The following is a 27,125-nucleotide window of genomic DNA, read 5'->3' on the forward strand; positions in this document are numbered from 1 at the left end:
TAATCTGAGTTATGATTCAGACTGAGTTCCATATGGTCATGTAAGCGTAGCCTACATGTCTGGCAGAGAGAGAGACAGAGAGAGAGAGAGAGAGAGAGAGAGAGAGAGAGAGAGAGAGAGAGAGAGAGAGAGAGAGAGAGAGAGAGAGAGAGAGAGAGAGAGAAAGAGAGAGAGAGAGAGAGAGACTTGAGCATTGTATTTTTTTTACATTCCTGCCAATAAAGCATATTGAATTCAATTAAATTGGGAGAGGGGGGAGAGAGAGAGAGAGAGAGGAGAGAGAGAGAGAGGAGAGAGAGAGAGAGAGAGAGAGAGAGAGAGAGAGAGAGAGAGAGAGAGAGAGAGAAAAAAAGAAAGAGAGAGAGGGGGAGAAAGAGAGAGAGGAGAGAAAGAGAAAGAGGGGAGAGAGAGAGAGAGAGAGAGAGAGATGAGAGAGAGAGAGAGAGAGAGAGAGAGAGAGAGAGGGAGAGAGAGGGGGAGAAAGAGAGAAAGAGAGAGGGAGAGAGAGGGGGGAGAAAGAGAGAGAGGAGAGAAAGAGAAAGAGGGGGGGGAGAGAGAGAGAGGGAGATAGAAAGAGAGAAAGAGAGAGGGAGAGCGAGGGGGAGATAAAGAGGGAGAGAGAGAAACGGTCCCCCTCAAAGACTCCCAGCATCACTGTTTATGTGACCCCGAGGCTGAACCCGGTTGTTTGTCCTTCTATCGGAGGTCTCCACCCACAACAAGATGTCCAGCCAACTGACTCGCCCACAGATGACATGATGATCTATGGTGGAGAGAGTGGGTACAGTGGTCGCCGTCGTGCAGCTGCCCATATAAACCATGTTATTAACACAGAGCACCTATTATGTACAGAACAACCCACGCCATGTATTCCTATATTGATGCCGTGATAAGGCGGAATTATAACTGTATTAAACTATTCATATTCCATACAGCCACTGGGACACTCGAAACAGCTGTTAGTGGTAAGAGAAGCAAACAGGTTGTTGATGGAGAACATTAGAAAGAGAAGTTGCAGGTGGATCAATGCACTTCTGCTATACTCTGCTGCTGACAAAGACTGACTTTCAGATGTTATCTGGTCACTGGCAGACATTTCCAACAGTATATATATATCCGACGGTTCAAGTTCAGTCTGAACTGAAGTTCTGAACTTTTATTTATTGATTGATTGAAAACTTTATTAACAGATTGCAGAATGGGTACAATACAGTACAGCTCAATACACACAATTGTTAAGGGGATGCAGACCAGAGAAAGACTTTCGTCTTGTTTACATCAGGGTCCCCCATTTTCAATTCATCATAACATGACATACACGACATACAGATAGACAGTAGACCTACTGTCTCAAATACAGTAATACATATTGTAAATTTACTGTAAATTGTACAGTAAAAAATACTGTAAACTCACCTTCTCGGGGTCGACGCTCAGCATCTCCTCGACGCGGCTGTGGCTGCGGGTCATGTCTCCGTTACGCTCCGGGACCGGCGTGGAGGTGGACCCCCTCCTCGGTGTCCCGTCCTCCTCCTCCTCCACCTCCTCCTCCTCGTTTTCCGACTCGGCGAACGGGAACGGGACGCCGTCCGCGACATATTCCCGGAGACACTTCATGTCGTGCTTCTTCAACAGCCGCTCGGTGTCCAGGTCGACCACGATGAGCTCCAGCTGGCCCCCCGGGCTGGTGTCCCGGATCCGCGCCACAACCTGCTGGTGGCTCTCGCTCTCCACGTTCTCCCCGTTCACGAACACCAGGCGGTCCCCGGCGCGCAGCCCCGCCGCCTCGGACGGGCTGTCGGGCTCCACCAGCCGGATGAACTGGCCCGTCTTGCCCTTCTCCCCGTGGAGGTGGAAGCCGTAGCCGTTGTCTCCCTTCTCCAGGACGCACAGCCTCGGCCGCAGATAGGCACTCTTGCTCGGCATGATTATTATTGTCGTCGCGGCGGCGGCGCGTAAAAACTACTCGCCAACCTGTTGATTGATTGATTGAAAACTTTATTAACAGATTGCAGAATGGGTACAGTACACAGTACAGCTCAATACATACAATTGTTAAGGGGATGCAGACCAGAGTAGACTTTCGTCTTGTTTACATCAGGGTCCCCCATTTTCAATTCATCATAACATACAAGATAGACAGTACTGCTACATCTATACATTTATGACATACCAGATCTACAAATACAGTCAGTAGCCTACTGTTTGTTGATGTTGTTGTTGTTGTTGTTGGATAGAATAGAAGTACTTTATTAATCCCGAGGGAAATTCAGCACCACACAGATCGCCCACAATACCATTGAGGTAGTCAAAAATAAGAATACTGCTGTCAAAGATGTATACATTCGAAATATACAGTCCACAAATATACAGTAGAATGTGTGTGTTGCTCGCAGTAACTCACTTGGAGATGAGGACCTGCTCGGGGTGCTGAGGGTGAATGGGACCCCCTTGAAAGAATTGCGTAAAAGGCGCAGTCCGTGGAAATGGTGGTGTGGTGATTAGTTGTTGTTGTCACCCAAGCAGTTGCAGCTCACTTTCAAAGGACTTCTTTACTAATGGCTACTATCGCTGATCATCACTGTCACTCTTCCTCGAGTTAATCGTGTGTCTCTGTAGCCTCTCTACAGGAAGTCCCTACTCAACGCACTCTGGTGTGAATGGCCAGGGAGGGTGGACGCTGCACACCACCAGTCGCTTCATTCTTTCTGTGAGAGTGGAACCAGTAGTGAAAACACTGAGGGAGAGGGAGGCGCATAGCGGGGCTCACTGAGGGAGAGGGAGGCGCATAGCGGGGCTCACTGAGGGAGAGGGAGGCGCATAGCGGGGCTCACTGAGGGAGAGGGAGGCGCATAGTGGGGCTCACTGAGGGAGAGGGAGGCGCATAGCGGGGCTCACTGAGGGAGAGGGAGGCGCATAGCGGGGCTCACTGAGGAGGAGGGAGGCGCATAGCGGGGCTCACTGAGGGAGAGGGAGGCACATAGCGGGGCTCACTGAGGGAGAGGGAGGCGCATAGCGGGGCTCACTGAGGGAGAGGGAGGCGCATAGCGGGGCTCACTGAGGGAGAGGGAGGCGCATAGCGGGGCTCACTGAGGAGGAGGGAGGCGCATAGCGGGGCTCACTGAGGGAGAGGGAGGCGCATAGCGGGGCTCACTGAGGGAGGAGCATAGCGGGGCTCACTGAGGGAGAGGGAGGCGCATAGCGGGGCTCACTGAGGGAGAGGGAGGCGCATAGCGGGGCTCACTGAGGAGGAGGGAGGAGCATAGCGGGGCTCACTGAGGGAGAGGGAGGAGCATAGCGGGGCTCACTGAGGAGGAGGGAGGAGCATAGCGGGGCTCACTGAGGGAGAGGGAGGCGCATAGCGGGGCTCACTGAGGAGGAGGGAGGAGCATAGCGGGGCTCACTGAGGAGGAGGGAGGCGTATAGCGGGGCTCACTGAGGGAGAAGGAGGCGCATAGCGGGGCTCACTGAGGGAGAGGGAGGCGCATAGCGGGGCTCACTGAGGGAGAGGGAGGCACATAGCGGGGCTCACTGAGGGAGAAGGAGGCACATAGCGGGGCTCACTGAGGGAGAAGGAGGCGCATAGCGGGGCTCACTGAGGGAGAGGGAGGCGCATAGCGGGGCTCACTGAGGGAGAAGGAGGCGCATAGCGGGGCTCACTGAGGAGGAGGGAGGCGCATAGCGGGGCTCACTGAGGAGGAGGGAGGCGCATAGCGGGGCTCACTGTGGAGGAGGGAGGCGCATAGCGGGGCTCACTGAGGGAGAGGGAGGCGCATAGCGGGGCTCACTGAGGGAGAGGGAGGCGCATAGCGGGGCTCACTGAGGAGGAGGGAGGAGCATAGCGGGGCTCACTGAGGGAGAGGGAGGCGCATAGCGGGGCTCACTGAGGGAGAGGGAGGCGCATAGCGGGGCTCACTGAGGGAGAGGGAGGCGCATAGCGGGGCTCACTAAAACTCTGCAGCCCGACTGCTAACTAGAACCAAAAGGAGAGAGCACATTAGTCCAGTCCTAGCCGCTTTACACTGGCTTCCTGTAACATTTAGAATTAACTTTAAGGTCCTTCTCCTTACATACAAAGCTCTAAATGGACAGGGACCTAGCTACATCGCCAACACTCTAATAAATTACACACCAGCAAGAACACTGCGATCATCAGCTGCTGGACTACTAGAGGCTCCCAGAAGCAGTCAAAAGAGGATCGGTAATGCAGCCTTTATCAACTATGCCCCAAAACTATGGAACAAACTACCCCAAAACATCAGGGAAGCCAACTCGCTAGACATCTTTAAAAGACAGCTTAAAACCTATCTCTTTGCTCAGGCATTTCACTGATAGATATCTGCTACCACCTAGTGGCAAGAGGAAACATCAGGGATATCCTGACACAACTTGTATTTATTCTTACCCTGCCTACTCTTTTACACTGCCTATCAAATTCATGTGTCGGTTATTGCACTTTTTACTTCTTACTGATGACTATTTTTAAACTGAATCATTTTAAACTATTCTTATTATTTGCTAGATCCAAATGTGAAACACTGATTATTTATGACTATTTTTAAACTGAATCATTTTATTCTTATTATTTGCTAGATCCAAATGTGAAACACTGTGATTATTTGTTCATGAATTACAGGAGTATTACTGAATAGAGAGCCTATTAGGATGCTAGATCCTAATGTGAAACACTGTGATTTGCCATATCTTGCTATGCTCGCTCATGCCTGTATTTTTTATGTCCGTTCTATTTTATAATTTTTTGACTATTTTTAAACTGAATCATTTTAAACTATTTTTACTATTTGTGTTACTGAAAACTGTAAGCGGAGAGCCTATTGGGATGCTAGATCCTAATGTGAAACACTGTGATTCTACCTGTCTATCTTTTTATGCTCGCTTATGCCTGTATTTTTTGCTGTTGTGAAGCACTTTGAACTGCAACCTCTGTATGAAAAGTGCTATACAAATAAAGTTATTATTATTATTATTACTATGGCGCTCAGTGGCTTGTATGAATAACCCAGTTGGGTGCGTGGCTCATGCAAAGGATGAACACATGCTTGGGGCACAGTGGCCTAAAACGATTCATGACAAATGCAAGCCTTTGGACCCCCCCCCCCTTCTAAGATCACGTGTACAAAGACTCTAAGGAAATGAATAAATGGAAGATGATTAAACAGAAGGTTTTGTAGATACAGTACTGAATTCTCCCATCCGGACCAATGCAATTTGAAATATTATTATAGAATATAGAATAGCAGGCTTATAAACAGTGTTGCAGTGCTGGTATCACTCGGTATCACTCGGTGATACCTCACTCACTGAGGCTGAAGTACGCGCAATCGCTTTTTACATGGCATTATCCAACCGGACTCCCGGAGAAGCATGCAGCTGCAGAGCCGCAGAGCCAGCGGCGCTCTCTGGGCCGCGCGCTGACGGCCGCGCTGTGAGGCAATAGTATCCAGCTGCAGGACGAGAGCAGCCAAAAAAAACTGTGCATGCGCGCGCACGCGCGTGGAGCGTTTGACCTACTGTCAATTTGCCACTGCACCACTGCTTATAAATGACCTTATTATAGCCAATTCTTGTCTTTCAAATGACCGAGTTCAATTTGGATTTAGTATCACCAGGCGTGTATAAGAACAGATAATGAAATCGACTGTATGTACAGTAGGTTTCTTATTCCTGCCAGAGTGCCGCCATTTTGAAACTGATTTCTGATTGTTGCTAAATGCTCAAAATAGGGGAGACAAACTGCGCTCCAATATATGCCAATAACGTTCAGTTTTGTGGTATATTATCCCGAGTAATAAGAGATATTTAAAAAATTCATACAGAACCCTTTTGCTTTTTTTGACATAGAGGCCTATGGGAAGTGTATTTCTGAAAAATTCCAACGCTCATTGAAAGCTCTGGATGTCCTCTTCAAAATGGCCACAGAAATACTACAATTACCGACGGTACATTTTTCAAAACAACACAAAAACGAAAATCGATCTAATAACACTTTAACCTATTGGTAAACTAAAGTATTGATGATAATATACATTATAACTGCTGTTGTGACATGGTTATGATGTTTATACTTGAATACGTTTGACAAAAAAAAATCTAATTTTGTCAGACAGTCTGCAGAGCTTGATTTATGACGTGATGTCATTTACGGTCCGCCCCCGGACCGCACGGGCGGAAGAGGTTTTTAAAAATACATTGTATATATATATACAAAGTATTTACAAATATTTGTTTAAATATATATATTATATATATTTAAACAAATATTTTTAAATACTTTTTTTGGGGTGGGGGTATCCAGAGGCTTGCATTTGTCATGAATAGTATTCATGATTCATGACAAATGTAAGCCTCTGGATACATCCACATGAATACTCTATATCAGGGGTAGGCAACCCTAGGCACGCGTGCCTGCATAGGCACACGGGGGCATTTTCATAGGCACAGCATTAAAAAAATTATACTTTTTTTTAAAATATATTATAGTGAAATATTTTGCACAGTTGTCGCATTTATCTTGTTGAAATCCTCCCACAGGTTCTTTTTACTACCACATATTTAATTGAGACCCTTTATTTGTTTATTATTTCAATTTAGCTGGAAATACATTGCTACATCATTCAGTAACATTTGCAGAGCCTTATAACAAAAACATTATTACGGTCGGTCACCATTGTGACCAGTGGGATTAATCAACAAATTGTATTATTTATTTTTCTATTTCATTGAACATTGCACATGTTAAAAGCAATTTTTTTTACTCAAAATGTGAGTATTACCAAGTCAACAATGACAATAAACATAGTTTTATTAGGTTGAAATAATGTGGTTGTGTACTTATTTTTCTGTTAACTTATTATGGATTGAAAACTGAAAACCTTAATGCACAGTAACTGAACTCAATATTTTTAAGTTCTGGTAACTTATTATTATAATTTTGTTTACAGTGTAGTCTTGCGATCAATCAAAACTTATTTACACGATATACCTCACATTCACCCTCCATTCACATCCTGGTGTTCTCCTGGTGTTCTCCATTAGGCCTGTAGGTGGAGCTATGACAGCACACGTACAGTACACACACCGATGGTGTGTGATGTGTCCAAAAATGAATGGGCAAATGTGAGTGAAATGGTCGCACTGTATGCAGCTGTTTGTCTGCATTGCATCCCCCCCCCCCCCCCCCAACTCAGATTTAGGGTTAATACAACCATCATAATAATATTGTTAATAATAACAATAACAATAATGATGTAATAATGTAAATATTATCATTAAAAATACCTGATTATGAGGAAAACATTTTTACGATGCATGGAATATTGTTGAGGCACACTAGTTACAACTATATTTCAGGTCCGGTTTGACCGCGGAAGAACATGGCTGCTTAACTCGCGAGCTCCCCGACAGCAAAATGACTTAGCCCCGGAAAACATTTATTAACAACACCAGGGTACATATTTAATAGGGATGAAAAAAGGGGCTATCACGAGACGTATGGCGCACACGATTCCAACTGAAAAGGACGACGGAATGGCAGAGAATGACGAAGTAACGGGAGGAAAAGATGGCGACGATGACTGTGAACAAGAAGCCACGCTGTTGAACATATACAACGAGCTCAAAGACTTCAGAAAAGACAATGAGCGTCAATTTCGGGAGATAAGAAATGACATGAACAAAATGAACGACAGGCTCGATGAAACTGAGGGGAGAATCGGAGAAAATGAAAATGTGCTTGATGCGGCGACGGCTCTAATAAAAAAGCTAATGCAGAGGCAGGCCGGCGTGGAGGCTAAACTACTCGACCAGGAGGGCAGGACGAGGAGAGAGAACCTGCGGGTGTATGGTATCCCGGAGGAAAAAGAGGGAAAGGACATGCATGGATTTCTAGACGGCTTGTTTAAAGATGCCCTCGGTCTGCCTCATGACATGGACCTTCGTATCGAACGAGCACACCGGGCACTGGCCCCGAGGCCTAACAACCCACAGCTGAAGCCACGGTCAATCGTGGTTAAGTTTGGGAGTTACAAAATGAAGGAAGAGATAATACGCCGAACATGGCAGAAGAAGAACGTCTCATGTGGCAACGATCGCTTCTATGTCGACCATGACTTCCCCACCGAAATACTGAAGAAGCGAGGAGAATATGCCGAGGCCAAGAGAATAATGAAGGAGAAGAATCTCAAGTTCCAGACACCGTATCCAGCGAAGATGAGGGTATTCTACGAAGATGGCACCCGCCTGTACCAGAGCGCGGCGGAGGCGACGGCGGATATGGCAAAGCGTGGATTCAAGATCACCGTGGTGAACCCGACTACCGACCCGGACCGAGAGGAGATAATGCGGCTGTCTACCTGGCAGACGATGGGAGGAAAACGGGGACCGGGGGACGACATGCAGACGACAGGGACTGAGCGCCCCACACAGCAGGGCAATGGTCATCACGGATACCGGGAGAAACTACAGGGATTCAGACGGGGACAGTCGGAGGCGGACAATTGAGATAAAGTTCATGAAGCGCATAAATACAGATAAGTCACGGGGGCATCGTCATAGAGTAAATAACATCAAAAAATGTCAATATGTATATAGAGAAAAAAAAAAAAAAAAAAAAGTGATTGGAAAAGAGAAAGAAAAATAATAAAAAAAAAAAAAAAAAAAAAAAGACGTGAAATGAAAATAGAGGGCAATGGTTAGAAGAATATAATAAAAGTATGGGAGGGGAAATATCCCAGATGGATACAGGAAAAATATAACGAAATGAACCACAGGCCATCATGGCTATGTCATAGAAGTTACAATGTACCAAGATATATCTGAAAGATATACAAATGTTAATGCTTGGAAACGTTACCGTTTTGTCAAGTTCAGTTGAATTGATCGCACTGTATATAGATTACAGTGTGAGCCATACGTTACGTCAGGGTTTACAAGATAATAGGGGCACAGTTTTGGGCAATCTGCCTCGTGCTGTATGCACTCCTCTGTTAGTCGAGGGGGACCAAGGTGCATGGGTGAGTATCGATTTCACCCTCGGTACGACTGTTCTATCTGGGGTCATATCGAACGTAGCTTGGGTAAATGTGGGGGGGGGAAGTGTATTTATGTTTATATATGTTATTTTTTATTTCATTGTATGCTATACTACTGTATATATATCTTCACACTCTCAGGCACTAGACTACGTCATGGATTGCACAGGGGAGATGCACTACGAGAAATATGGGGCTGATTAAAATAATATCGTGGAATATAGACGGATGTCATCATCCCATTAAGAGAAAGAAGATATTGACGTTCTTGAAACAAAAAAAGGCAGATATTGCACTAATTCAGGAATCACACCTGGATGAAGAAGAGTCGGCCAAGCTTAAAAGGGATTGGGTGGGACAAATATACTATAGCACGTTCTCTTCTAGGAAGAGGGGGGTGGCAATATTGGTGAGAAAAAACTTAGACCTAAAGGTACACAATAGTTTCTCACATGATGAGGGAAGATGGGTTATACTGGATGCTGAGTTAGAGGGACAGAGGACTACTTTAGCTAATATATATATGCGCCCAACGGGTCGTCCTCAGACTTTTTCCATGAGGTATGTGAGGTGATCAGGAAAATAGGGAATAGCAACGTAATCATAGGGGGGGACTTCAACTTGGTTGGAAACACCTTGATAGACAGATCATACCAACCCAAAACCGCTGACAACACAGGGAGACTGGCGGTTGGTGTTCTGATAGAGGAATTGGGTCTAGTGGATGTTTGGAGGGTTATGAACCCACAAGAAAGAGACTACACGTTTTACTCTCACCCACATTCCTCATACTCTAGAATAGATTATTTCCTGATCTCTAGCGCACTTGTAGAACAGGTTGCAGGTACTGGGATAGGGAACATTGTAATATCTGACCATGCTCCGGTTGATTTAGTGATCACATCCATGGAAGAAGGGCAACGATCTCGGAGATGGCGATTCAATAACCTAATGTTAAATGATGAAGGATCGTGTACATACATTAGAACTATATTTAAGGAATTTTGGGAACTTAATGAAGGGTCAATAGATGATAGTGGCATAATGTGGGACACATGTAAAGCTTACATGAGAGGACGACTCATACAATACGGTGCGATACTAAAAAGGGCGGAGAAACAAAAAATGACAATGTTAGATGAGGAAATTAAAATACTTTCGAAACAGCACAGCCAAAGACCAGACCCAGAAACGTGGAGGAACCTAAGCAAATCCAAATACGAATTGAACAACATATATCAAAAGAAGGCTGAATATGCGTTATTTAGGACCAACCAAAAATATTATGAACAAGGGGAGAGAGCGGGTAAAATATTAGCGAATCGGGTTAAACAAATGCATAATCAGAATATTATATCCTCGATTCGTAATAAAGATGACAAGATTATTACAGACAAAAAGGAAATTAATAATGTCTTCAGGTGCTTCTACCAGGACTTGTATACCCCACAGAAGGCGGTGGATCAGCTAAAAATGGACGCGTTCTTCGACAAAATCAAATTACCGTCATTATCGAAACAACAGGTAAAATCAATGGAGGGGGGGGTCTCGATAGAAGAAATACACGCGGCAATCAACAGCCTTAAATTGGGTAAAGCACCAGGAGACGACGGGTTTACTCCCGATTTCTACAAACAATTCAGTGATATAATCGCTCCGAGATTATTAAAAGTATATGAGGACTCACTGATAAAGGGGGGATTGCCCACTAGCCTGAGATCTGCCACTATTACATTACTACAGAAAAAGGGCAAAGACCCTCAATGCTGTGGAAGCTATAGACCTATATCCCTGAGCAACTTGGAAGAAAAAGTATTGGCAAAGATACTTGCGAATAGAATAGAAGATGTACTACCAACTTTGGTGCATTCAGATCAAGTGGGCTTTGTGAAGGGGAGAAACTCAGCTGATAATATCCGCAGACTCCTACACATAATGTGGAAGGTAAGGAATGATATAGAACCTACAGTGGCCTTCTCATTGGATGCCGAAAAGGCCTTTGATAAGGTGGAATTTGCATTCTTATTTCACACGATAGAGCGCTTCGGGTTTGGTCCATCGTTTACTGGGTGGGTAAAACTGTTATACACAAATCCGATGGCATCAGTATTGACCAACGGGATCGTGTCCTCACCCTTTAACCTAGGGCGGGGGACGAGGCAAGGTTCCCCGCTTTCTCCCCAAATGTTTGCGCTTTTCCTCGAACCACTTGCTATCGCACTGAGGAATAATCAGGACATCAAAGGGATAATAGCGGGGCAGGTAGAACATAAATTATTTTTATATGCGGACGATATCTTATTGGTATCCAGCAATCCTCGAACAGCAGTTGGGATCATTGGAAATGTTATCGAGTCCTTCTCCGAAATATCTGGATACACAATCAACTGGAGCAAGTCAGAAGCAATGCCTCTCTCTAAATGCTGTCCCCCTGATATCAGAAGGGGGTGGCAATACAGATGGATGCCGTCAGGATTGATATACCTAGGAATAAAGCTGATCCCAGGTCTGAAAGAGTTGATGCAAGCCAATATTGCCCCTATAATCGAACACATTAGTGCTCTGACCCAGAATTGGGCCAAAATGAATATGTCCCTCCTGGGAAAGATAAACCTAGTGAAAATGATATTAGCTCCCAAATTAAACTATATCCTATATATGTTGCCGCTGACTCTCCCGACCCAGTTACTCAAACAGTATGACAAAGTCATTAATGTATATCTGTGGGGGGGCAAAAGGCCGCTGTTTGGACGGACCAAAATGTATGCAGCAAAGGAAAATGGCGGTTTATCCCTGCCTAAACTAGACTGGTATCACTATGCATTCTCGCTCTCCCAGCTCTCCAAACTGAATCACTCATCTGAGGAGGCACCTGCTTGGGTCAGGATGGAGGAGGAAATGATATATCCCTCATCTCTGGAATCCTTCCTGACACAATCAGACAGACCTACACCTCTTAAAAACCCTTTGATGGCATTTATCAGGGAAACTTGGAATCAATCGCACAAAATGACTGGTGATAGCCCATACTTAACTACGAGAGCCTCTATATGGTATAATAAGAAACTAAAGATTGGGAAGAAATCAGTCATATGGGACGATTGGGTTAAAAGGGGGATACATGTACTGGGTGATATAGCCGGGGAGGATGGGGTTTTGCCTTTTGAGGATATTAAGGAGGATTTTGATATAGATAATAAAAACTTTTATAAATTCCTACAGATTAGACATTGTATATCGTCATCAATAGGAGGACCAAAGTGCGGCCCAATTACTGCAATTCAAGAAATATTCTATAAAGGATGGCGCAGGAAAGGCGGTGCGTCAAGATTTTATGATGTTATAAGAGAATACAATGCACCCAAATTGGCGGGTTTGAGATTGAGCTGGGAGAACGATGTACATGAGGAGATTACTGAGGAAATGTGGGAGAAACTGGTATCCAAATGGAGTAAATTCTCTAGGGAGGCGCAATCACAACTTATTTTTTACAAAGTACTGAACAGAAGCTATTGGACGCCCAGTAAACTGGCCAGACTGAAATTAAGGGACAGTGACATCTGCTGGAGATGTGAGAAGGAGACAGGCACTTTACTGCACATGTTGTACGAATGTGAGAAGGTCCGGAAAATGTGGGATCAAATTGTGATATTCCTAAGTAAGGTCCTGAATGTGAAGATAAATAACGCCCCAATGGCATGTGTTTTGGGTATAGTACCGAAAGGGATTAAGCTGCCTAAATACCGGGGAATGTGGTATAGAATGGCCATGATATCAGGATGTAGAATTGCATTACGACATTGGAAATCACCTGTTGATATTACTTTTAAAGAATGGATGGAACTAATGTTTCGGACAGCATCATATGAAAGGGTGACGTATAGAGTCGCAGGGAGAGAGGATATTTTCGCTGAGATATGGGACAGTTTTCTACACCTGACTGAACGACCTGAGGACAAATGATTAAGATGGGAATACAATATTATCAAGGATGAATATGAAAAAGGGGATTTGATCTGATGATACTTGTGCTCTGTGATATATTATGTATATATGTACATATATTTTATGTCCGGATGGGGTGTCTATGGAATGGTCAATGTCTCTATCACACTCACATGTGCGCAGATATAGCCACATACAAGTATCTAGGATACACATATTCATATGTGTACATAATAGGTTTACACGCACTCATATACACAAGGATAAGGTATACACGTCAGGGGCACACATACATGCACATACTCATGTATAGGAAATAGACATACATACACCTACATATACACATAGTTGAGATATAGGCTTTCACTGACACATAGGGGGATACACAAGTATATAGGAGACACACACATACGTAGCTGAAACGTGGAAAAAAGTAAAAAAGGAAAAGAAAAAAGAAAAAAGAAAAAGAAAAGATACAGCACATACCTGCCCGCAGGTAGATCGGCCTACATGTACCGTATGACGTATATATATATATATATAACAGGGATGTATATGCACAATGTATAGTATGTTTTTTTTTTGTAAGTGTTTTTTTTTATTTCCATGTCAGTTATTAATGTGTTTGTATGAGTCTCTTACATGTTTTGTATGTTGCTACAAAAACGAAAAAGGCGAATCTTGGATGTTGGATACTATGCTGTGAAAAGATACACTGTGAATAATGGAAAGATTTGTACAAAAATATCAAAAAAAAAAAAAAAAAAAAACTATATTTCAAACAGGCACTCCATGTCAAAAAGGTTGCTGACCCCTGCTCTATATGTTACGGCAGTGAACACACTGGATGAACTGATGCCTGTGGACTGATATGCCTAATAAAACCACAGTATGGAACTACTGTTCTTACAGAATATTTGAATTTAGTGTTTACTGCAGAGCGGAGGGACTGGGAGATGTTATACTGACCAGAAACCCTATATCAGCGATGGCTGTCAGAATGTAGAGCTATTATTTTAACCAAAAGAATACAGCATACAGTACCTTTAATCCATGTTTTCCCACTGGTCCTGGGGAGGTATGTGTGACACCAGCTGTATGAAGGTTCACACTTGGCAGGGACCTGTTGCCTGAAGTAAAAACCCACGGGAGGGTTTGGACTTCTCTCCAACCGGGCACGCTGCCAGGTACACTCAAGACACAGAGCCCAGGTGGTGTCAGATAAGAAAACCCTTAACAGGCTTTCCCTCCATCTACAGCCGTGAGATCACTGCCGCCAGAGGCCACGGCTTCGTCTGTTAACCCTTTGAGGTATAGAGTCACAGCGGGGCGATTCGAATCTTGACAACTGAACATTGTCACGATTATTAAAACAATGGCTCAAGAATCCCACTGGACGTAATTCTGAGGGAAAACCTGCTGCGATTCTGAAGAATTCTGAAGAAACATCAGAGAGAAAGAAAATGCTCACACCCCAATGGGTTAAACCGGTCATTATGCATCACAGTGTCACATGGGACAGTTATTCCTGCGATTGCGATTAGAATGAACAATGTTTTATCCACTGAAAGATATTGCCCAGTTCAAACACAAACCGAATATTCCATGATTCTTAAAGGGGAACTATCTTATAAATGGCCTTTTTGAGTGTTTAGCATTGTTTCCTAGCTATGTGAACTTATATTAATATGATCTATGTCTCAAAATTCTCATATTGGCGCATTCTTCCAATTCTCCTCTCACAATATTCACCCTCACTGAACTGAGTCATTTGAAAATGTGCGCGATATGTGATGTCAGAAAGACACCGCTGCATGTTAATGTTGAGATAGAAGATGAGCTCCACACAGTGGCTGGACCTGGACCTGGAGCCCACACAGCCTCTCTCTCCACACGGCTCAAAACGGCTCGAGATCTTGAGGTAGAAAAATGCTGTTTTTGAGGACTTGATTAGAAATACAAAACAATGAATAAAAAAAAATATATATATTACAGAGGTGTTCCATAGACTCACAGGAATTGTGTAAAAGTGCCCAAATAGTGAAAGAAATAGTAAAATAGTTCCCCTTTAAGACATATACGTGGGAGTAGAGAGAGAATCGCTTAGCAACAGTTGTGATTGGAGGATCCAGAAAAGAGGGTTTGAGATATAGGTCAATGGGCTGTGCAGCTGTTTGAGATAGGTCAATGGGCTAATGGGCTATGCACCTGTTTGAGATAGGTCAATGGGCTATGCACCTGTTTGAGAGATAGGTCAATGGGCTATGCACCTGTTTGAGATATAGGTCAATGGGCTGTGCACCTGTTTGAGATATAGGTCAATGGGCTGTGCACCTGTTTGAGATAGGTCAATGGGCTATGCACCTGTTTGAGATATAGGTCAATGGGCTATGCACCTGTTTGAGATAGGTCAATGGGCTAATGGGCTATGCACCTGTTTGAGATAGGTCAATGGGCTATGCACCTGTTTGAGATATAGGTCAATGGGCTGTGCACCTGTTTGAGATAGGTCAATGGGCTATGCACCTGTTTGAGATAGGTCAATGGGCTATGCACCTGTTTGAGATATAGGTCAATGGGCTGTGCACCTGTTTGAGATATAGGTCAATGGGCTATGCACCTGTTTGAGATAGGTCAATGGGCTAATGGGCTATGCACCTGTTTGAGATAGGTCAATGGGCTATGCACCTGTTTGAGATATAGGTCAATGGGCTGTGCACCTGTTTGAGATAGGTCAATGGGCTATGCACCTGTTTGAGATAGGTCAATGGGCTATGCACCTGTTTGAGATATAGGTCAATGGGCTGTGCACCTGTTTGAGATAGGTCAATGGGCTGTGCACCTGTTTGAGATAGGTCAATGGGCTAATGGGCTATGCACCTGTTTGAGATAGGTCAATGGGCTATGCACCTGTTTGAGATAGGTCAATGGGCTATGCACCTGTTTGAGATAGGTCAATGGGCTATGCACCTGTTTGAGATAGGTCAATGGGCTATGCACCTGTTTGAGATAGGTCAATGGGCTATGCACCTGTTTGATATAGGTCAATGGGCTGTGCACCTGTTTGAGATAGGTCAATGGGCTGTGCACCTGTTTGAGATAGGTCAATGGGCTGTGCACCTGTTTGAGATAGGTCAATGGGCTGTGCACCTGTTTGAGATAGGTCAATGGGCTGTGCACCTGTTTGAGATAGGTCAATGGGCTGTGCACCTGTTTGAGATAGGTCAATGGGCTGTGCACCTGTTTGAGATAGGCCCGCTATATACATGCTGCCTGCCTATGCATGTATATAGCGTACATATGCATGACTGACAGGAACATTTACAAACACACATCTCTCTCTCTTTCTATGTCACACGATACATAGCCTTGTTTCTTTTTTTTTTAAACAATATTTGTATTGTAATTTTCCTTTTTCACACAAATAAGACACAAATACAGGACAAAAAATATAATTCAACCCCCTCCCCTAATTATGGTTTAAATTGACATACACAAAAACATTCAACAAAAGAAATACAGTAAAATAAATGATAAGAAATCATAAAAATAAAAAACCCTCTTCGGCCTCTCCACCCTCATCTGTCCTTCCTTCCTTCCCAGCCCTAACCTCTCCCTGCTCCCATCGCTTTCCTTCAAACTCTCACACCTCTCAAGAAACCCATAAATGTCACCCACCTCTTCTCAAATTGTTCCGTTTTTCCCTTTTGTATGTAGGTTAGCTTTTCCATTGCTCTCTCTCTCTTTCTAATGTACACACGATACATAGCCTTCACTTATATCTTTAGACACTTTAACACTACATTATATTTATCTATTTATTAAAGAGATTTGCACTACATATATACCTCATTTGCATATTTGCACCTTACCTTAAAGTTCTGTACCTCATTGTCTGCATTTTTACTTATTGTACTTAGATTGTACTTAGGTTGTACTTTAGATTGTATATTGTATTGTATATTGTATATTCCTCTTTTACTTACTTTTTTACTGTATGAAGCACACTCTCAGGGGCTCATACAGAACCAAGCATTTCACTGTAAGGCCAAAACCGACATATTTGGAAGTTGTATTGTTTATGGTAATAGTATTGTATTTATGTTTTGAATATTAGGGGCACACCACTAGGGGCACACCACTAGGGGCACATCACTTCTTAGTATAATAGGCTCTGTAATTAGAGTAATGTTATGCATTTTTTCCCTACCGGAGCAATAGGGAAGGACGCAAAACTGTCTGTTCTCAACCATAATTTTTCTTTGGATAATAAACCTTACAAACTATATCAGCTGCAGCCTGGACATTCAATCTGTCAACATCCATAACTTATTTTGTTACGTGCATCGTGGCCCTGTGTCAATTTATTAGGGAATGACAAGTGGCCACTACACATAGCCTTCATTCACTTATATCTCTCTCCCACTCTCTCTCTTTCTAAATGAACACAAGATACATAGTCATCATTTATCTCTCTCCTGCCCTCTCTCTCTCTCACACACACACACACACACACTTACATCCACATAGCCGTCACATAATTCACACATACACACTCATGTCCATCAAGGCTTCTCTGTCTGCATACCGTACACACACACACACGCACGCACGCACACTTCTCATAGTCTGCATATCATATCTTTAATCATTCTACAGCGATCTAGACAAGCGTCCTAGGTCTCTAGCAGTGGCGTCGTTAGCTCTGGGCTTCCGGGGCTTTAGCCCCGGATGTTTTTCTCCTAGCCCCAGATCTAAAAAAAAAAAAAAATGTACATTTTCTTTTTTTACATTTTTTTTTTTTTTTATGTCAGCATCCCCATTGTCTGTGCTGAATGTTTGTTAGTGTTTGGTATTTTTTGTTGGTTTTTAGTACTTTTAAACATTTTTAGTAAGTAGTTTTCATTTGATCCTATAATTCTTTCATTCACCGATTTGTGGACTTTTTTTTTAGTGTCCTGAAAGGCGCCTTATAAATCAAATGCATTATTATTATTATTATCATCCAGGAGGGAAAAGACACTTTGGATAGTAGGGACTGCATCTCTGCCTGTCCTGACCAGGAAACACTTTGCAACTGTGATCTCCTCTGGCAATAGTTGGATATTGTTGGGTTGCAGCAATTCCACTGAGAGAAACTGGTCTGAGGCTGGATAACATGCCTGTATGCCTCTCATAAATTGTTATCCAACTCATGAGAACCTGCTCTCAAGCTCTTGCAGCATTCTGTCGACGACTGGATAGAACAGTCTCTGTCTCAGCTGATCTCCTGAGCTGAGGTCTGAGCTTGTGCCACAAGATGACTCAACTACATACTCGTCCATCCTTTTCTGCTTCCTCCTTTGGCTGGTAGTATGTTCCTCAATCCAAAGGCCATTACATATGGCCTTTGTCCTGTCATACATGTCCACTGCCATCTCTGATGTGCGATAACCTTTGAGTGTGTCCTGCACTGTGCTTTTAAATAGTACAGATATTGAAGATGTGCACTTTAATGCAGCAGCACCTGGAGCCATCCATACCCATGTCCAGTGTCCTATAATAAGCTTTAATCGAACCTCGGATAGTCCGGTTGGTTTGGGGTGGTGTGAAAGCTCATTCACTCTTGCAAGTGAACCCTGCTGCGGTTCATTTGAGATGTGAATGCAAAGCGGACCAAAGGCAGGAAAAGACCCAAAAATCGAATCTTTTTTTAATGAGAAGACTGAAACATATGTATATAATGAAACACACAATAGTTTTTTTTCGATTGCCTAAGCATGATTTTGAAAACGGGGCCCGGTGTTTCAAAACACACAATTAGCACAACCACACACACAATTATCAGAACACCTCAGATCCTTTGCTAAATTAAACACTTGTCAAAACCATACACTAATTTTGTTACCATATGAAACACACGTTACATAATGACTTAATTCTGTTTGAACCAGTTACACACACTGCTGTGCTTAACCTAAAACACATTTAGCAATTCTACTTCTCAGTGATTAGAGTACTGTAAGTGAAGTACGCAGATAATGTGCAAATATACAATAAATTCACCAAACACTACACAAGACCAATGCTGTAGACTGATGAAAATATAATTTATTTATCTACATATACCCAAATCAATGATGCAGACTGATGAAAAAAATTACATTTTCTCTCCATATAACCAAATCAGTCAACATTTCAACATGGAGAATCACAACAATACATGTCCCAGTTTTCATGCTACTATGTGCATAACACTGTAAGCTCAGCAAATATCAGACAAACATAAAATACTGTATCCAGTACAGGTTAAAATTACAGTAACACAATTTTTTTTTTGAAAAAATGTAAACAGAAAATACTAGACATTATCTCTTTGCCTAGCTGGATCTGGCAAGATAATTTTTTGTTGTGATTCTCCATGTTGACTGATTTGGGAAAATGGGAGAAAATGTATATTTTCATCAGTCTGCATCATTGGTTGTCTTGTGTAGTGTTTGGTGAATGTATTGTATATTTTCACGTTCTCTGTGTACAGTACTTCACTCTCCTTCCATTTTGGTTGAAGACAGGTGAACTCACCTGCTGCATTTTTATAGTGCTTAAACCTGATTGTGTATCTACAATTAACTGTGTTTTTATTTTGTTATTGGTGTATATGTGTATGTATGTACAGTATATGTATATATATTATATGTATATATATGTGTATATATGTATATTTGTACTCCTGTTGGGGCTTCTTGGACCAGATCAATGTTTTATCTGGCTAAATAAATAAATAAATAAGAAACTGATGATTTGGTCCTGTTAACTTTGAATTTTCTAGGGACTGCCCATATCCCTCTCATGGACCTGGACCTCACTTTGAGAACCTCTAATGATTCTAGTTATTCAGTATTCATCTCTAATTAATCTAAAATTGCGTATTTCTGTGCTTAAAAAAAAAAAAAAAAAAAAAAGGGGGGGGGGGGTGACCCCCCCCTCCACCCCCCTGGGCTGAAGCCCCCAATGTTTTCTAACCCTAAAAACGCCCCTGGTCTCTAGTCACTAAACTCTCGTCCTAAATCAAAGACTCTGTTGGGTAAATATGTATCATGTGTATACGTTAGAAAGAGAGAGAGAGAGAGAGAGAGAGAGAGAGAGAGAGAGAGAGAGAGAGAGAGAGAGAGAGACACACGTGCATTGGTAGATCCTCCTGTCAGTCACATGGATCCTCCCACCGGAAGTGTCAGATAGCCTCAACACCACTTCTCGCTATTCAGTCACTCACCTCAATATTAACTCAATTCTTACAACATACAGCAATGTAGATATTGATATCCTATATCAATACTCTACAGATTCCACTCATGGTCTCTCAAGACGAAGCTCACACAGATGCACCCATATTATATTATACTTACCGTATATATTCATCCACATCCGTCTGTATACCTGCATATAATCCTTTTTACATATCTGTAGATACTATATCTGTACATATCCCTTACTTACTCTTACTAGTTACACTGCTGGCCAGTATGACTTACTACCACAGTGTCTTTATACCTGTATCACTGTACACATTAATACTACAACTCTGTACATACATCTGATTAGCACTATTACTCAGTAGTAATACATTTACATTTACATTTAGTCATTTAGCTGACGCTTTTATCCAAAGCGACTTACAAGTTCTGTACGACAAGCCATCAGGAAGGGCACAACTCTATCAGCTGAGCAACAATGTTCATCAAAGTGTTGAGTGCTACAGTGTAGGTTAGTTTATTAGGACAAGTGCATGACAGTACGGTTAGTTAGGGTTAGATTTTTTTTTTTTTTTTAATAGTAGTATTCATTAGTTAAGTAGTATTCAGTTATATATTTTATATCCAGTTTAATCACCTGTACATTGTATATTGCACTTTACTGTTACATTTGCACTCTGGTTGGATGCCAGACTTCTTGTGCTGTATGATGACAATAATCTAATATTATATAGATGTATAGATGGTTAAACTATCTATACATCCGGTTTCACTGGAATTCTGTTGCTATAGGAACAGTTTGGAACCAAGCGTATTTCCCGTCAACTATTGCATTAGCAAACATTGCAACAGGAGATGAATGCATAAACATAATGTTTATATTGTCAAGTTGAAAACCAGTCTATGATAAACATGCTATTACCAAGTAATAAACATTCCAATTTATGTTTGAGTCTAACTGTAGTGTTAAGGTTGCACCATACCGTTTGGGGAGAGAAACCTGTTTACATTTCCAGGGCCTGGAATTATAAAACATTACGTGTAATTCTTAGAATCTTCCACATCTCATGTCCTCACGAATCAAAACAACGTCATTTTGAGGCACCGTGAATCAAACATTAGTTTTGTAAACAACAGTTCTCCCAGGACAGTTTGTTTATTAATTTATGAAAATACACCATATAACCTTTTTTTCCCCCACTCCTCTTTCAAATGTGTCTCCCAAAATCTGCCCAGTGCACCTTTAAAACAGTAGCGCTCAAACCCTACATGTCAACTACTACTAACTACCGCCACTTAGTGGTCCGTTAATGTCGGTGCACCCTGTCATGCCCCCTAGTCCCCTCCCTCTGTAACAGTATAGAACACTCAAGAAACACAGTACAGACAGACGAGACACACCCCAATAAAACGACACCGCGTACGTTACAAAATATACTTTTTTATATTCATAGTACGATAACAAAGCACTTTTTCATGGCACTTTGTGATCACCCGTGACGCCTCCGCGGAGAGGAACAGAATGTGACATCAAACGGGTGGGACGAGCACACATTCACATAATGGACATCATTACAGAGGGACATGTGAGACGATGCGGTCTGGTGACACACCCAACAACACATACAGCTTGTGTGCATCAACAACAACAACAACAACAACAACAGCCAATCAGTAGAGGAGACGCGCTGAGATGACAACGATGGAGCAGTTTTGTGTTAGTGTGTGTGCTTGTGTGTGTGAATGGCACACAATTAACCCTTTCACTACCACACTACAGAAAGTTAACCTTTCACTACCACACTGTGTGGCGGTGAAAGGGTTAACCGTCTGTAGTGTGGTTGTGAAAGGGTTAACCATTTGTCGTGTGGCAGTGAAAGGGTTAACCTTCTGTATCGTGGCAGTGAAAGGGTTAAAAGCAAATCAAGATGCATGTTGGTGGATAATCTGCCCAAGGGCACAAGAAAAAAGAAAAAAAAATGCACCAATAATTAATCTCTCATTATTAATTCCGTGAACTAATTGGGACGTAATTACAAAATCAAGTCTCCTCGTTTTGGTTCCGATATCTAACCTCTGCCAGAAGGACCACACAGCGGCGCGTGACGGAGCCCCCGGAACATTTACATGGTAAGAGAACGTAAAAGAGAGACACACGCATACTCACACATTCTTTATTCTATCTAACACCAGTACAGACGCAAACAGATGAGATGTTTACAGCCACAGTCTCGACTGTAAGGACTGAAATTCCATTTAAGATGTTCTTGGAAAAAAATTCAAAAAGTTGAACGGTTTACATTAACACTGTAGTTGAAGGAGCACGCCGACATTGTGGGAAATGCGCTTAACCCTTTCACTACCACACTACAGAAGGTTAACCTTTCACTACCACACTACAGAAGGTTAACCCTCTCACTACCACACTACAGAAGGTTAACCCTTTCACTACCACACTACAGAAGGTTAGACTTTCACTACCACACTACAGAAGGTTAACCCTTTCACTACCACACTACAGAAGGTTAACCCTTTCACTACCACACTACAGAAGGTTAACCCTTTCACTACCACACTACAGACGTTTTTTTTTTTTTATCCACTTTTTCTCCCATTTTTCTATATATTTTCTCCCATCCCAATTTCGTATCATCCAATTCAACCCTCCCCTGTCACGGACGCTGTTTGTTACCTCCCACAAGCCGGCTGCAATGTGGACTAAGTCATACATAGCACAAGTCCCCTCCGGTACTTGAGGTAACAGCAGTCGCATCTTTTCACCTGCGCAGCTCGATCTCTCAGTGGCGAGGAGTAACGCGTGGGAGGCTCACGCTGCCCCCGACACTTCCTGATTCTACTGCGCAGGCGCACCAACCGACCTGTAGGAGTCGCTGTCCACAACGCCCGATCCCCACCCATCAGTTTCCCACCCCGTAATACGGCCAATGTGTATTAGTACGGACGACCAGCTAAACTGAAAGCAATGTGGAGCGCTGGGCTCGAACAGGCAAGCCCAGCGTCTCTGTCATTCGTGGCGAGCGCCTTGCCCACTACGCCACATAGCCGCCCTACCACACTACAGAAGGTTAACCATTTCACTACCACACTACAGAAGGTTAACCTTTCACTACCACACTACAGAAGGTTAACCACTACCACACACTGTCTGTAGTGTGGTAGTGAAGGGTTAACCGTCTGTAGTGTGGTAGTGAAAGGTTAACCTTCTGTAGTGTCGTTGCGAAAGGGTTAACCCTTTGTCGTGTGGCAGTGAAAGGGTTACCTTTCTGTATTGTCGCAGTGAAAGGGTTAACCGTTTGGTAGTGTGGTAGTGAAAGGGTTAACCTCTTCTCCAGCGTCCGGATAGATAATGATAGCTTTCTGCTGAACGCACACAGAGAGGACACTGGTATCCATCTTCTCGTCTGACTCTGGAGAAGAAGGTAAGCGCATTTTCCCCATAACGTTGGCGTGTTGCTTTAATGGTTTACATTGACTGGACATTCATAAAACATTAGTTAGTCATCTATCAATGTGTTATGCTTGTGAAATACCCGTGTCAACACATTCATAAGTCAGTCTTGGGTCAGCATACGATTACGTACATTAATACACAGGAGAAAACACAGGAATAGACATTTTGTGTTACTTGCTCTTGCCATTATATAACACACACACACGCACATATACACACACATATACTCACATACATACATATATACATTACACACACATATACATACATATATACATACATACATACATACATACATACATACATACATACATACATACATACATACATACATACATACATACATACAGTACATACACGCATATAATCACACACATACACACAACATACATACACACAATACACTCACACATACATACTGTACATACATATACATACAAATATACACTCAGACATACACATACACTCACAGACATACATACATACACTCACACATGCATACATACACACACACACACATATATACTTACAGAATATACCCCCCTCTTTCTCTGTCTGAACAGTATAGCCACCGATCACCCCAATTATCATTAAAACACATAAGAAGTCGGGGGGGGGGGCACAGAATATCCACGTCCATGTGTTCTGAATGTCACCACACTGTTATTTCACAAGCACGACGCACTAATGGATGAGAGACGAACGTGTTGAGAACATCTTGCCTTGTTACTGAACAGTATAATAATGACTGTAAGGCCAACAGCTTTAACTGGGATGGAAAACACACGGAGAGCCTCCATTACAAAACACTACACCCACCGCTGCTAGCAAACACTAGTTCCACCGCTGCTAGCAAACACTAGTTCCACTGCTGCTAACAAACACTAGTCCCACCGCTGCTAGCAAACACTAGTTCCACCGCTGCTAACAAACACTAGTTCCACCGCTGCTAGCAAACACTAGTTCCACCGCTGCTAGCAAACACTAGTTCCACCGCTGCTAGAAAACACTAGTTCCACCGCTGCTAGCAAACACTAGTTCCACTGCTGCTAACAAACACTAGTCCCACCGCTGCTAGCAAACACTAGTTCCACCGCTGCTAGCAAACACTACACCCACCGCTGCTAGCAAACACTAGTTCCACTGCTGCTAACAAACACTAGTCCCACCGCTGCTAGCAAACACTAGTTCCACCGCTGCTAGCAAACACTACACCCACCGCTGCTAGCAAACACTAGTTCCACCGCTGCTAGCAAACACTACACCCACCGCTGCTAGCAAACACTAGTTCCACCGCTGCTAGCAAACACTAGTTCCACCGCTGCTAGCAAACACTACACCCACCGCTGCTAGCAAACACTAGTTCCACCGCTGCTAGCAAACACTAGTTCCACCGCTGCTAGCAAACACTACACCCACCGCTGCTAGCAAACACTAGTTCCACTGCTGCTAACAAACACTAGTCCCACCGCTGCTAGCAAACACTAGTTCCACTGCTGCTAACAAACACTAGTTCCACCGCTGCTAGCAAACACTAGTCCCACCGCTGCTAGCAAACACTAGTTCCACTGCTGCTAGCAAACACTAGTTCCACTGCTGCTAGCAAACACTAGTTCCACTGCTGCTAACAAACACTACTTCCACTGCTGCTAGCAAACATTAGTTCCACTGCTGCTAACAAACACTAGTTCCACCGCTGCTAGCAAACACTAGTTCCACTGCTGCTTCTAACAAACACTAGTTCCACCGCTGCTAACAAACACTACATTCACTGCAGGCCTCGAATGGAAAATAGGACTTTCTTTTGCTCCTCTTCGGATAATAGTGCTTTTCAAATTTCAACTCCTAACCGCATTTATTTGACACAACTCTCACCACAAAAGACCACACGTGATTCTACAGGTAAAAGGTATAAATTCTCAATTCACATTTCTTTTAAGATAAGGAATGGCTGCCGAATCCTGATTCGCTCTCATTCAGCCAAAAGAGACGTGTATGAGAGGGTGGATTAGGCCCCCCTGGAATGGCTAATTATCATAGAAGGCCAGGCGTTTCTACTTACAGTCAGTCTCCCTCCTCTCTCGCTTCTCTCTCCCTCTGTCATTATTTCTCTCACTCGCAGTATCTCTCATACACTCAAACACTCTATTTCACTCTAATACATTTCTTCCCTCTCTCTCTCTCTCTCATTGCATTTCTCTCTCTCTCCCTCTCTCTCTCTCTCTCTCTCTCTCTCTCTCTCTCTCTCTCTGCCTGGTTGGAGAGGTCAGAGGTCAGGGGTCAGGGGTTTTTGCTACACGAGGCCACAGCAGCCAGACTTCTGCTTCTGAGACTCGATGTAGTCGTGGATCTGGAACTTGGGCTCGTTGGGTTGCTGTGCCGATCTGTGCTTTAGCTCCCTGAGAGAGAGAGAGAGAGAGAGAGAGAGAGAGAGAGAGAGAGAGAGAGAGAAATGGGAGATAATGACAGTGAGATGGCAGTGAGGTTAATAGAAGATGGAGAACAGAACAAGACCGAGCAGATCAAGGAAAGAGGGAGAGAGAGAAAAACAAGAACAGAGATAGAGAGTGAGAACGACAGAGAGAGAGAGAGAGAGAGAGAGAGAGAGAGAGAGAAAGACAGAGAGAGAGAAAAAGACAGATATATATATATATATAGAGAGAGAGAGAGACAGGGAGAGAGAGAGAGAGAGAAACTACAGAATCAAAATGCACATGGTGTAAATCATTTAATCTAACTTGGACATAAAACAAGCCCTTGGAAGGAGACAGTGAATGACCCAAACGTTTATTATGTTCGTTCATGAAACCAGACACTTCAGAATGATGAAAGTTAGAACACACTGTGAAGGACATCTGACTCAAAGCAATGATGTTGCATCTCTGTCTCTCTCTCTCTCTCTCTCTCTCTCTCTCTCTCTCTCTCTCTCTCTCTCTCTCTCTCTCTCTCTCACCCCCCTCTCTCTTCCCATGTCTCTAGAAGGACATGCATATTAATTAAAGACAATGTTAGCAACCATAGGCAATTCTATATATAAGGACGTTAGGGACATGTCCCCACTAAAAGAATTGCAGAGTGAAAACTGTAGTTTTAATATCATAACTCATCAGGGGGTTAATTAAAGAAACAGTCATCAGGATGCTCTTTATAGCTCAAAAGACGGTATTTACCCTCAAATTTGTGCAAAAAAATATGTTCTGCTAACGCATATTAAGTGTCCCTACCAAAGCTCAAATTAAACCTACGCCCAGCAACAATTAAATGTTTCATATTCATGGAGATCAACAACACAGAGAGAGAGAGAGAAACTGAGGAGAAAACAAACCTTCTGTACAAAGATTTAATCAAAAAGCCCACGGTGTGAATAATTTAATCTAACTTGGACATGAAACAACCCTCGCATGGAGACAGTGAATGACCCAGACG

At 43.1% G+C, this 27,125-nt stretch overlaps 2 protein-coding genes across 4 annotated transcripts in view; both read right to left on the bottom strand.

Moving 5' to 3' along the window:
- The window catches only part of nherf1b (NHERF family PDZ scaffold protein 1b), a 120,215-nt gene extending 117,523 nt beyond the window's left edge, over positions 1 to 2,692 (bottom strand). For both annotated transcript variants that reach the window (XM_084329683.1, XM_084329682.1), the window contains exons 1-2: positions 2,405 to 2,692; positions 1,417 to 1,974 (exon numbers count right to left, since the gene is read on the bottom strand). In XM_084329683.1, the coding sequence (XP_084185809.1) occupies positions 1,417 to 1,926 (510 nt within the window). In that variant the 5' untranslated portion in view covers positions 1,927 to 1,974; positions 2,405 to 2,692. The remainder of the gene's footprint in view (positions 1 to 1,416; positions 1,975 to 2,404) is intronic.
- Positions 2,693 to 23,447: 20,755 nt separating this feature from the next.
- LOC311239748 (ras-related protein Rab-37) overlaps positions 23,448 to 27,125 on the bottom strand; it is an 80,725-nt gene continuing 77,047 nt past the window's right edge. For both annotated transcript variants that reach the window (XM_084328164.1, XM_084328163.1), the window contains one exon: positions 23,448 to 26,098. In XM_084328164.1, the coding sequence (XP_084184290.1) occupies positions 25,993 to 26,098 (106 nt within the window). In that variant the 3' untranslated portion in view covers positions 23,448 to 25,992. The remainder of the gene's footprint in view (positions 26,099 to 27,125) is intronic.

This window comes from Notolepis coatsorum (assembly GCF_963971535.1).
Source record: "Notolepis coatsorum genome assembly, chromosome: 14".
Lineage (NCBI taxonomy): Eukaryota > Metazoa > Chordata > Actinopteri > Aulopiformes > Paralepididae > Notolepis > Notolepis coatsorum.